General features: G+C 40.3%; 3 protein-coding genes across 4 annotated transcripts; 2 read left to right on the plus strand and 1 right to left on the minus strand.

The window, feature by feature from the left end:
* Positions 1 to 3,741: 3,741 nt before the first annotated feature.
* On the plus strand, positions 3,742 to 9,097 carry ringer (tubulin polymerization-promoting protein ringmaker). Of its 2 annotated transcripts, none has more exons than XM_018100617.3 (3): positions 3,742 to 3,903; positions 8,289 to 8,676; positions 8,743 to 9,097. In XM_018100617.3, the coding sequence occupies exons 2-3, from the start codon at positions 8,299 to 8,301 to the stop codon at positions 8,923 to 8,925; spliced, it is 561 nt and encodes a 186-aa protein (XP_017956106.1). In that variant the 5' UTR covers positions 3,742 to 3,903; positions 8,289 to 8,298; the 3' UTR covers positions 8,926 to 9,097. The 2 variants fall into 2 exon arrangements, with proteins under 2 accessions (XP_017956106.1, XP_017956105.1); XM_018100616.3 differs by lacking the exon at positions 3,742 to 3,903 and adding an exon at positions 7,941 to 8,205.
* A 633-nt stretch (positions 9,098 to 9,730) lies between these two features.
* Pdh (Photoreceptor dehydrogenase) lies at positions 9,731 to 10,920 on the plus strand. Its single transcript, XM_030383658.2, has 4 exons — positions 9,731 to 9,943; positions 10,003 to 10,230; positions 10,304 to 10,477; positions 10,535 to 10,920. Exons 1-4 carry the CDS (start codon positions 9,851 to 9,853, stop codon positions 10,823 to 10,825), a joined length of 786 nt encoding a protein of 261 aa, XP_030239518.1. The 5' UTR covers positions 9,731 to 9,850; the 3' UTR covers positions 10,826 to 10,920.
* On the minus strand, positions 10,872 to 12,129 carry Tcs3 (Probable tRNA N6-adenosine threonylcarbamoyltransferase Tcs3). The gene is made up of 3 exons (XM_030383657.2): positions 11,971 to 12,129; positions 11,228 to 11,913; positions 10,872 to 11,169 (listed from the first exon to the last, which is right to left on the minus strand). Exons 1-3 carry the CDS (start codon positions 12,083 to 12,085, stop codon positions 10,927 to 10,929), a joined length of 1,044 nt encoding a protein of 347 aa, XP_030239517.1. The 5' UTR covers positions 12,086 to 12,129; the 3' UTR covers positions 10,872 to 10,926.
* Between the last annotated feature and the right edge of the window lie 64 nt (positions 12,130 to 12,193).

A 12,193-nucleotide genomic window follows, 5' to 3' on the forward strand; every position in this document is an offset into this window, starting at 1 on the left:
TTCAGGTTCTGGCTGGTTCTAGTTCTCGTTTGGGTTCTAGGCATCGCCTTTCGCCCTCTGGGCTGAGTTGTTCTATAACGAGCTGGCTGTCCACTTGCATCGCTGTCATCGTTAACGGCAACTGCCCCGACAGAGGCGTCAATTTGGCTTAATTGTAGCAAGGCTCAGCTCGGCGGACAGCCTCGTACGAAGGCAGCGCACTCCAGCGCTAAGCCAAACAGTTTCTTATCACAAGTTGGCCGCATCGGGCGGCTAAGAGGCCATCGCGCGAGCCACTGAGATCAAGGCCATGACCACGAGCCGGCGAGTGGCAGCTGTGCAGCAGGGGCTATGTAAACGATATTCAATTGTAATACCCTGTAGAGGAATAAGCGAGGGTATGCTATGTTGGCATAAGTGTGTGTAAGTTATGGAAGAGGTAGTTGACATAAATTGAGATATATGTGTAATAGGAATAAATATTTATAAAATATGTTAAATAAAAAATTTTATAAAGATTTTATAAAAAATAAAAATTAAATAGTAGAGTAATTATGAGTCTGCTAAATGAAATGAGTGAAAGAAATTAAAATAAAATGCTTAAATATAACTATTTTTTTATGAGTATTTTTTCACGTTCAGGAGTCTAATATAGTCTATAATAAAATCTATAATTAATAAAAAAATAGATTAAAATAAAAATTAAAATAATTAAATGTTTTTACATTCACATTATATATGTACATACATATATGCATAATATAACACGATTTTTGTTCATTTTGTAAAACATTCCATATAGGGTATCTACTAGTCTATCACTCCTCAATGAAATTTACTGCATTTGTTGCTGTTGGTGCTCATTCAAGTGGTTGTCTTTAACTGCAACTGCAACTACAGCTGCAACTACAGCTGCAACTGCAACGGCAACGGCAACTGGACCGACTGTAACTGATTTAAGATGCGCCACGCATCTTTTTGCCTTTTTCCAATTGGATGGCTCCCAACGGCATTTCAAGGTGAGCGAAGGCCAAGGGCCACATTTGTCCAGAGCCGTGGTGGATCGACCAAGGTCTTGGCAATTTCAATTCCAGCATTGCATTTGGTTTATTTTTAGCCTATCTCTGGCCACGCATCGTCAGGCAGCCAGCTCTCAGGCTCTGATTAGGATTGATAGCTTGTTGGCCAAATGTAGCCATCTCTCTCTCTCCCTCTCTCATTCTCTCTCTCTGTTAGCTGCTTTGATAAGTGCATTTTAATGTTTAGTTCAGCCTAGTTCTATGGCCGTCTATATGTATGTACATATATCCCCTGTCCGCATTCGCACTTGCTCTTAATCAGAGCCACATCCCATTCAATAATTTGCCACAATGCTGTTGCATCTTAATGATCTTGTTAGCCCCAGTTGTAGCGCTTTAGCTGGGACGTTTTTATGTCCCTTGTCGAAATCACTTTAAATTCCAGTTCAGCTGTTGTTTACTTAGCAAATTCCACTCTGCAACTGACTCGACTGACTGTCCGCTGTCGCCTGCTCCTGATTTGTGCATCATTAGGTGGAGCGAAATTCGGAGCTAATTACTTATTGGCTGGGACACACCTTCTGCGTCAAGCCGGTTTCTTTGATTAACTCAACTTTAAGTTTGCCTTACTCAAGTTTATTTTGTTTTGCTCTTGAGATACTACGACTGCCAGAGTATTATAGTTTATTCATGCTACATGTTTGTTTGTTTATATTACTTTTGAGAGATATTGTTGATCGTTAATCGATTTGTTGTTGAGCAATAAAAGAGCTTTGTTTAGTAACAAAAAACAAAAACCTTTGTGAGTACATAAAATCATGTATATAAGGTGTATTATTTATCATAACTAGATATGTTTCATATGAAACAATAAAAAATTGTATACTGTTTCATTGCTTAACAGCCCCCTTAGTGGGCGTATTCATTGAAACTTTCGATCAACATTTCGTCCGTAACGTCTTTTGTATGTCTACTATATATTTATGGTCTTGAGTATTTATTGCGCCTCAGATAATACCATTGATAATATTTATATCTACGTTAAGAATATAAAAAACCGCCTGCCTTCTTATATATAACTGTTATATAATAGTTGTAGATAGTAAAAATTCCGTTTAAATCAAGAAATTCGCTGCTTAAGCCTGAACTGTGAAAAATAATCATGTTCCTGGTGTACTTTTCCACATTTGTCTATTAATATCTGCTTTCATGATAAGATATAATTAACTAGCCATCAGCATATATAATATATGACTAACTTTACTTGTACTCGGAGGCTATATATATTATAATTTTTAAATAAAATATTTTTAATTATTTACAACGATGTCAAATTAGCTTTAGAATTACCATTAAAAAAAAGTTTAATTTATAAAATAAAATAAATATTCTGGTAAGAAAATAAGCAAAAGACTTGTAAGTAAAGCTGAACAAATATTTTATTTAGAGTAAAATGTATATCATTATAATTTTTATTGTAAATATGTTCATATTTATATACATATATATCGATCGCATAATTTTCTGTTCTTAGTGAACATCTTTTCTTTCCCATACAATCTTAAGTCAATGCTCAACTTACATGCATTATAATATTTTCTAATGCTCATAAATATGAATCGACATGCCCTGGGTTCAATGAGAACAATTTGACAAAAATCTGAATGAAAACATTCTATAAGAGTATTAATGCTTTGACATGCCTTGGCTAACCAACTATTTGTTCGTTCTGCTGCTTCCTATTTGCTTGTCTTTCGTGCCTGACTTTGTATGACGCCATCCGAGGCATTTGACCAAACGCACAAACTGCTCGAAAATGGGAATGACAGGTCGCATAAATCATGGCCAGCAGGGATTGGACTGGTTTCATAATAAATTAACTGAATAAAAATTAACTGAAGCAATGTTGGTAAACACGCTGAAAGTGTTTGATTAAGTTTTCCGGCTTGTTTTCCTTACCCAAACCTAAAGCCTGGTCAATTTCCGATCAGACAAGTTCAAAGAACTCGCTCGTAACTATTTATACTCATTTTGGGCTGTTTTAATCATTGGATCTCAGACGATGTCATTTGCATATGAAAATATATACAATTAGCTGCTGCCGAATGAATAGCTAATCTTTTCGCAACTCATGAGCTCATACTATTTAGTTAAGGCAGTGCCTCTCCCTCTATGTCTCTCTCTCTATCTCTCTCTGTCTTTCTCTTTCTCTAATTTGAGACCCTCTCGCTTCATTGTGTTTTTGTTGTCAAATTTCACGCATCGTTTTCTAATTTCTGGACTCACACAAGAAACAACAATTGACCCGCTCAATGCTCAGAGTAAACGCTTCTCTCTTCTCTCGCCTCTCAGCGCTCAATTTCTCACTCAAAACAAAACACAGTTTGAGTGGAAATTTTGGCGTTGATAAGGCGACTGGCGTCACTTTTTTTGTTGATAAATATTTTTTAGTCTCTTCACGCTCGACTCTTTGGCATTTATAAATTCGATTTGCTTGTTTTTTTTCAATTTTTTTTTAGTAGTGAAATGAAGTCATCGCGTTAAAATATACAAATTATGTGTATAATACGTATACGCACAGTGTTGCCTGTGGGCTGGAACTGTGTTTTGGCTGGGAAAAGTTGGCCGCTTGCTGGCCATGATTTATGTGCTGGCTGTTTAGCTGACAAATTCAACAGTTTTGCGAGTAGCAGAACTCACTCAATTCTCGGCAAATATCACTCATACGCCGCTTGGCCCCCTTTGTGGCGCTGGCTGCGCAGTTTGACCAAACAGTCGAGTCTCGACAGCGACAGCAAACGCGCGCGCAGCAACGCACAACAAACTATAAACACGCTAGAAAAAAAACACAAACAAATTTTGAAAAATTTGAATATTTTTGTCAAGTTTTTTAAGCAAATAAAATGTAAGTTGCAAAAGATGTAAAAATTTGTGCTCGCATCGAAACTCAGTGAATATATCTATTGAAGCTTGAAGTGTTATGTGTGCACACACAGTTATAGTTGTACATATACACACATATCTGCATATGAGTACACACAACATCAGCATTACAATCTCTTTCAATGACAGCATCATTTCCCTTTGTTGGAATTTTCAAGTGCTGCATGACCTATATTTCTCTGCTTCAAAATAGAAATTTTTGCTGCTGCTGCTGCAGGGGGAGCTTTTAATGTTTTTTTTTTTTTTTTTTTTTTTTTTTTTAATATACACAACAATGCGTAGCATCGTTTTGGGCGCCTTTTCCCGCCTCTCAATCAGACTCTCACTTCACTTCTTCTCTCTCTCTTTCCCTGCTCATTTGTGCTTCCGTTTGTATGTATGCGGCGCTTGCGCGTTCCTGTGCTCCTGCTTCATGCGGGACTCGCGGTCTGGGCAGGTGATGTCATCTATAAGCTGCTGCGACAGAGGCAGTAGCAGAGGTAGAGGCAGAGGCAGAGGCAGAGGCAGAGTCATAAGCAGCGCTCCAAGGGCTACTCAGACATTTATGCATGCATGCATACATATATATGTGTGTATATGTATGTAAATATGCTTAAGCATAGGCCCATGACTCTTCCTCTGCTTCTGCCTCTGCCTATGACGCTGCCTCTGCCTCTGTCGCTATTTCCACTCATGCTGCGCCATGGCTGACCCCCAGCTCAATGTTTTTCGTATTGTATTATGTGTGACACCCTTGACACCTACCCCAACCCACCCACTGCCGACCCCAACCCTAGCTCCCGCCCTCTGTCATGCCATGTATTGCGTTTCCTGTTTAAGTGCGTTGCGTTTCACATGCCTCTAATAAATATGCATTGGTGCGACCAATATTTCATATACTTATCGTATTACAAAATTGGAGCACTCATTCACATTGTAAACTATATCTAGAGCTCTATAAAATCTCGCACTTTTTATAGCCTGCACTAAAGAGAGGGCATAACATTGTGAATGTCTAATTGCAGAGCTAAGTCTTTATCAATACAAACATTCTCTTTCTTTCATATACTATTCTTGAGTAGACGATTTAATACCTAGAAAATTGAGATAGAGGAATAAAGTCGCCTCCATTCAGTACAATACAAAGAAGTCTTTCTTATATGATTACCTGCAAATGTTGATATATTATGTATTATTCATTTACTTTGACTGCTTACAATCTTTTATTTTATCATAGCATATTTTACTGTGAGCCTAAGTACAGAGTATTTTGGAGTATATCGTCTTGCAATCCACAAGCTTTAAAGGTTTTTAAAATTTTCCATATAGAAAACTGTTCTATTTATAAGAATAACTTCATGTCGTCTCATTCAGTTAAATAGAGGTGGCTCTACAAGCACTTCTCTTTCATAACATGGATCTAAGTAGCTCGTTAACCAGATTCTTAATTGACATCTGCCCCTTACAGGGTATCTCTCAGTCAATCTCTCACACGCATCACTTAGTCGTTACGTCTGCTTGCCTTATAGTGCCAAACACATCAATTGGAATTCATATTGTTCTCCAATTTTGGCTAAACCTAATTAATATATTGGGATAGCCACGCGCTGCCTGCCAGCTCTAGATGCGGATGTTGCGAGATGAGCCAAACTATTCATATAGGCACGCATATATATAGATATACGTATATATACTTATATCTATATACCCCTATGTATGCATGTTTGTCTCCATATATTAATGGTCCCGCCGGCCAAAGCGGATTATGAAGTATCTTTTGCTCGATTGTATCTTAGCCACGTTTGCTTGCCCATTCGTCTGGCTTGTTCGAATCGCCTTTTGTCATGTTTTGCGGGTTTGTTGTTGTTTCTTAAAAGTATTTATGGGTTTCCAATTACCCGAACACAAAAGGGCTGCGAAACAAATCATCGTAATGGGCGTGGCAGGCACGCAGCGCTGTAATTAGTTTCTACACTTGACATTTGTGGAGCTGACTGAGGCGCCTGACTGATGTTACGAGCGAGCTGAGCGACTCGCAGAGTAAGACCTAGCAGAGAGCAGACAGTAAAGCCCTAGTAATGCAGTGGCTACTCGCTAAAGCTCACCCGTTGCCTGTGTCACTCGGCGACAGCTGCACTAAAACGCGTGAGAAATCAGGGAAGAGCGGAATTAGTCAAAGATTTTGTGCTTAAAATAAACATTTTCTTGTCAACATTTGTTAGCATTAGCTGTGTGTGTAGGGGCTTAAGCGATAAGATTTATGATTTATAGTTTCATTATAATATAATATAATATTATAAAATATAATATAAATAAATATAATATACATAAAACTATAAAAATAGTTCGCTATGCATATCTAAAATTCGAATGCATATCTAAAATTGTTATCCAAAGTTCTTTGCAATCTCAGTAATGTATAAGAGATCTCTGGGAATCTTTATCAACATTTATGTCACACATCAAATTTGTAACTCATATAAATTCATGAGTTAATTATTCTATGTTGCTGTCATAAAAGGAAGTACCAAAACTATTCGAAATTCATGGTCACTCTCTTTCACATATTTGGGTCGCCGATCAATTTTTGTGTAGATCATGTACACAACATGAATCCTAAGTAGCAATTGTTGACTATTGTAGAAACTTTGTTTTAAATAAGAGCAGAGCTTGACTTCGGGCAGATATGTACATCGATAAGCTTAAGGAGCTTGTTTATGAAGTCTTCACTGTAGTAAAATTATTTTTTTTCATAAGAAAACAAGTCTTCAATAGTTCTAGTAGCTGCTCTACAAGTCTAGCTTATCGCTAGAGCAAGCTAATCATATTATATGAATAATTTCACAGTTGCATCTCTCTATTCTAATATACATATACATATGTATATTTGTACTTAATTTGCCCCACCCAAAAACCGAACCCCGAGCGACGTAATTGCGGCGCGTAATGCTGAATGTCGATGACATAAGCCGTGCGATTTAGACAAAGTTCCCCCCTAGACTCAATGCGGCGTATATATAGGGGTATACATATATTGTTTATATAGCTCATGTAGCTGTCAATGCAAGAGTCAACATTTGTTACGCTCCATGGATCGCCGCTCGATCTGAGTAGAGCAACCTTGACCCAGGCAATCTTATCGTCAGCTCATCGTATTCAATTATCTGGATATGGAATCTGGTTATGGCTCAGTCTTGCCCTCTCTCTCTCTCGTCCTCTCTCTCTCTCCCTCTTAACTGGTTGCCTTCCGGGACGTTATCTTCATTTAAATTATGCTCGTGCAGCTACCACAATTCGGTCTGTCGATATGTGTGCATATAGCTACCATATAGCAGCGGATTCCCGAATAATTAATGATCGTTGCTCACGTTTTATTTACTGTTTATTGTTCGATTTGTGCGGGCCTTTACTACAGATCTTTAACATCCATGTTAAACATGACGACAATTTATGCTATGCGCTGTCTTTAGCACTGAAAATATCTAAACGATTTATGTGCTCTTAAGTCTATACTCGGCCCGGAGGGCACTGCGAAACGGTACGTGTGTTACTGTGGGTTAAATTAATTGATTGCCAAGCGATGTAGCTATTCGCTGCCGTTATCTACGGGTCGTACACTGTGAGAAAATGGAATGTGGGAATGTGAAAGTGAAGGATTGCTAATGATGAAATTAGCAATGTGATCAATATTCGATGTATGATAGATGATAGAAAATATGTTATATACATATCATGCCTACTGAAATTGTCATGTTGGAAATATTATAAAAATGTTCTGAAGATATAAAAATTGAAGATTTTATAAGAGATTTATAATTTTATATATATAAGAAATGTATAGATATAATAAATCACGCCATTTCGTATAGCTTGTGAGTAATATTAAGTATAGTAAGAGCTTTAACTTAAAGCAACAACTGTTTTGTTTGATATTCCAATTAGAATTCAAATGATTGCTAATGAGCAAATGCGTTTGAGCTACGAGAGCAGCTCTTGACCAATCCATTCGACGCAACCTTCCGCAGTCCATTAGCGAGCAGCAGTTGCGAAAGCTCACGCAGCGCTATAGTACGCTCGAATGATATCATCGGAATAAAGAATATACATAGTATATACAAACAATAGCAGCGTAGTTTGATAAGCTATCTCTATATCAAGCAGCGAGGGAGATATATACATATAGTATACGTGAGCATGTAGCATCGGATTTTGATTTGTATAAAGCTATAGTACGATATAGAGAGCAGAGCTAAACCAAAATGTTAATAAGCGTTGTGGCTCACAGGTGAACAGCTGCGCAACAACAATACATATATATCCATGTAATCGCGCGATCTGTAAACTGAAACCCAATCTTAACCCTTGCAGAGCCAACAACATGACTGAGGAGACAGCAAATGGCAGCAGCGCGGCGCCCGTTGAGGAGCTCGGCCAGCTGGCTCTGGAGGAGACCGCACCGAAGGTCACATTTGCGGATCAGTTCAAGGCATTCTCCAAGTTTGGCGATTCCAAATCCGATGGCAGGCAGATAACGCTCTCGCAGAGCGACAAATGGATGAAGCAGGCGAAGGTGTTCGACAAGCAGATCACAACCACCGATACGGGCATACATTTCAAGAAATTCAAGGCCTTGAAAATAACGCTGCCCGACTACAACAAATTCCTCGAGGATTTGGCCAAGACGAAAAAGGTGGAGCTGGCGACGATTAAGCAGAAAATGGCCAGCTGTGGAGCACCAGGCGTTCAGCAGGTGTCCGTAAGTATCTAGCTCTTAGGATTATACCAAAAATGAGATTATATATCTCTCATATATATTCGATAGGCTGGCAAGGCAGCGGCTGCTGTGGACCGCCTGACGGATCCCAGCAAGTATACGGGCTCACACAAGGAGCGCTTCGATGCATCCGGCAAGGGCAAGGGCATTGCCGGCCGACGCAATTTGGTCGATGACTCTGGCTATGTCAGCGGCTATCAGCACAAGGATACCTACGATGGCGCCCATTAAATAATCCTACGAGCTTTTCCACTTCCTCTCATTCACTCACACACTTTTCAATGACGTTTTGTCTAATTTATTATTTTGTGTTTCTACTGAGTTCTCTCTCACTTTCTCTAAAATATAAGTTGTGTTTTAAGTGCATAAAATAAATTTATACAATTTTTGGTATAATTTACAATTTTTGTTTGTTTCATTTTGTTTTACATTTTTACATACGCAACGGCCCAAAAGTTCAAAATCAAAACAAATCATACCTTTACACATCCAAATCAAGTTGATATCTCATATGAATAGATTTACATATAAAAAGTTTGACATTTTTGCAAGCGTAGCACAAAAACTTTTAATAATACACTTTACAAAGTTTAATAATAATAATAATATACATACATATATAGTATATATATACCAGAACAACACAGATTTACACCTGTGTACTGCAGATTGTGTATGCTTTACTTTTGATTCAAATAAAGTGAAATACATAGAAAGTCCTTGAGTAAATTCAGTCAGTTTTAATGGGCAGACTGCAGCCGCACATATCCATACATACATATACTCACATACACATCTGTGTGGGATGAGCAGTCAAAGAGGCGAACGACAACAAAGGCGACCTCGCTGCAAAAAACCAGAGCACTGTGAAGCAGATCAAGCGCTAGACTAAGCCACTGTGTAAATCGGAAATCGGATAGGCTCTTGCATAATAATAACTGCAGCCAACGATCAATTGCAGCTAGTCGAAGGGTGCTAATCACAGATCGGATATAAGACGGCATATCATATAACCCAGCTACTATGCGATTATAGCACTAAGCCAGTGGGGCTATAAAAGGGGCACGGTTAGCCCTGAAGGCAGCAGAGCAGCAACGACAGCCGCAGAGATTGGATTGTATAAAGATTTCTGATTCAGTGTCGAGCATATAGAGTCATGGCGTTCCGAGGCAAAAATGCAGTGGTCACGGGTGGTGCCGGAGGAATAGGTCTACAAGTGGCCCGGCAGCTGCTGGCAGCAGGAGTCGCGGTAGGTCTAGGATGCTAACCTAACCTGGGCAACTATAGCAATGTCTGTCTGCTTCACAGAAATTAGCCATCATTGATATACAGGATAATCTGGAGGAGTTTGTCAAGCTGCGCTCCGCGCATCCCACGCAAAGCGTCATGATCATCAAAATGGATGTGGCCAACAAGAAGGGCGTGGAGGCCACCTACGAGGAGATCAAGAAGACCTTCGGCAACATTGACATTGTGGTCAACGTGGCGGGCATATTCAATGACAAGGATGTCCAACGCACGCTGTTGGTCAATCTGGTAAGCAGGAGAACAACTGCAGGCAGGGGGTATGTTAAGAATCTCCCAATTTCTCCCTTTCTCTCTCTTTTAGGGTGGCATCATCAACTCTACTTTGAGCGCTTTGCAGTACATGAGCAAAGAGAATGGCGGCAATGGAGGGATTGTGCTTAACATGAGCTCCGTCGTGGGTCTCGATCCAATGTTTATCATACCAGTTTATGGTGCCACCAAAGCAGGCATCATTAACTTTACGCGCTGCCTGGGTGTAAGTAGCTAAATTGAGCACCTCTTATACATATCATAATGCTAATCCACCACACAGAACGACAAGTTCTACCAACGCTCGGGCATTAAGTTTGCCACAGTTTGTCCGGGTGCCACCATGACGGATATGTTTACCAATTTCACGGAGAAAATCATTTTCCCAGAGACCAGCGATGAGACGTACAAGATTTTGGATCGCCTGAGCAAACAGAGTGCCACGGATGTTGCGCGCTGCATGCTCAATGTGCTGGAGAAGGAGAAGAACGGCGCCGTGTATGTCATTGAGGGCAAACGCATCATACCCTTGGAGATAAAGCCCCTCTGGACGGGCAAGGAGCCGGCGCTCTAAGGGAATAGGCACATAGCTGAAGCACAGACATATGATTATTCATCGCTTTGTACAATTGTCGCGGGTAGTTTTTAATAAAGAAAAAGTAAACTGTATTTAAGTTAATCTGTTCGCCAGTTAACCAGCACTTCATCCGTGCGATAGCGTTGCGTAACAAAGGCATCTTCCAGAGGCATTTGGGCGCCGGCCTTAAACATCTCAGCGCCTGCGTGAGCTATCATCAAGCCGTTGTCAATGCAGTAGCGTTCGTCAATGGCGAACACCTTGCCATTGCGTTCCTCGCACATAATACCCATCATCTGCTGCAGTCGCTCATTGCAACCAACGCCGCCGACTATGAGCACCTGTTAATAAAACAAACTTAAATATCCAATCATCTATAACTATAAGTCGATATCTTACTTCATTGGATTCGCAGTGTGCCATGGCTCGCTCTGTTATCTCCACCAACATTGCGAAGATCGTTTCCTGCAGCGAGTAACATAAATCCGCTTGACTATACTCTGGCTCGGGTTCATCTTGTTGCTTCTTGCGTTTATTACGTCTTTTTCCTGGATCTGCCAGCTCTTCGATGTGTGACAGAATGCCAGAGAAACTGACGTCCATTCCCTTTACCACATAAGGCAATTTGATATACTGTTTGCCCTGCTTCGCCAGCTGCTCGATGTTATAACCCGGACTTGGGTCGTTCGAGAGTTTAATAATGCGAGCGAACCGATCCAAGCAGTTGCCCACGGCTATATCTATGGTTTCGCCAAAGATGCGATATCGTTTATTGGAGTAGGCAATCACTTGGGTATTGCCACCACTCACATACAGCACTATTGGATTCTGGGCACCTGTTATCAGGCGACCCATTTCGATGTGGCCAATGCAATGATTAACGCCCAGCAAAGGTTTCTGCCAAAGCAGCGACAAAGTGCGTGCCACAATGGCACCTACTAATAGTGGAGGAGCCATGCCGGGGCCCTTTGTATAGCAGATAACATCCAAGTCAGCCGGTTTTAATTGTGCCTCCTTCAAACTGGCTTGCACAAGGCCCAAAATCGCCCCGCGGTGATGTTTGGCCGTTTCCTTAGGCAGAAAACCTGTTGCATATAAGGGATTGTAAAGTAGTTAAAGTTTACGAGATATATTCTACATACCTTCCCCGGGCGGTGTAATGTATGTGCGTCGCACATTTGCCAATACTTTGCCATTGCTTATAATTCCAACGCCAATTTTATTGGCGCTGCCCTCAATGCCCAGCGCGCAAACCATCGTTGTTTACTTCTGCATTAGAGATGAGTTAACGCGAATTGCTGAACATGCAATCGCTGGGGCTGACTTAGAGCGGCACTTACTGCTCATCTCTATTCAAATTTCAGC

This window comes from Drosophila navojoa, chromosome 4, assembly GCF_054131105.1.
Source record: "Drosophila navojoa isolate 15081-1374.11 chromosome 4, UAZ_NAV_1.0, whole genome shotgun sequence".
Lineage (NCBI taxonomy): Eukaryota > Metazoa > Arthropoda > Insecta > Diptera > Drosophilidae > Drosophila > Drosophila navojoa.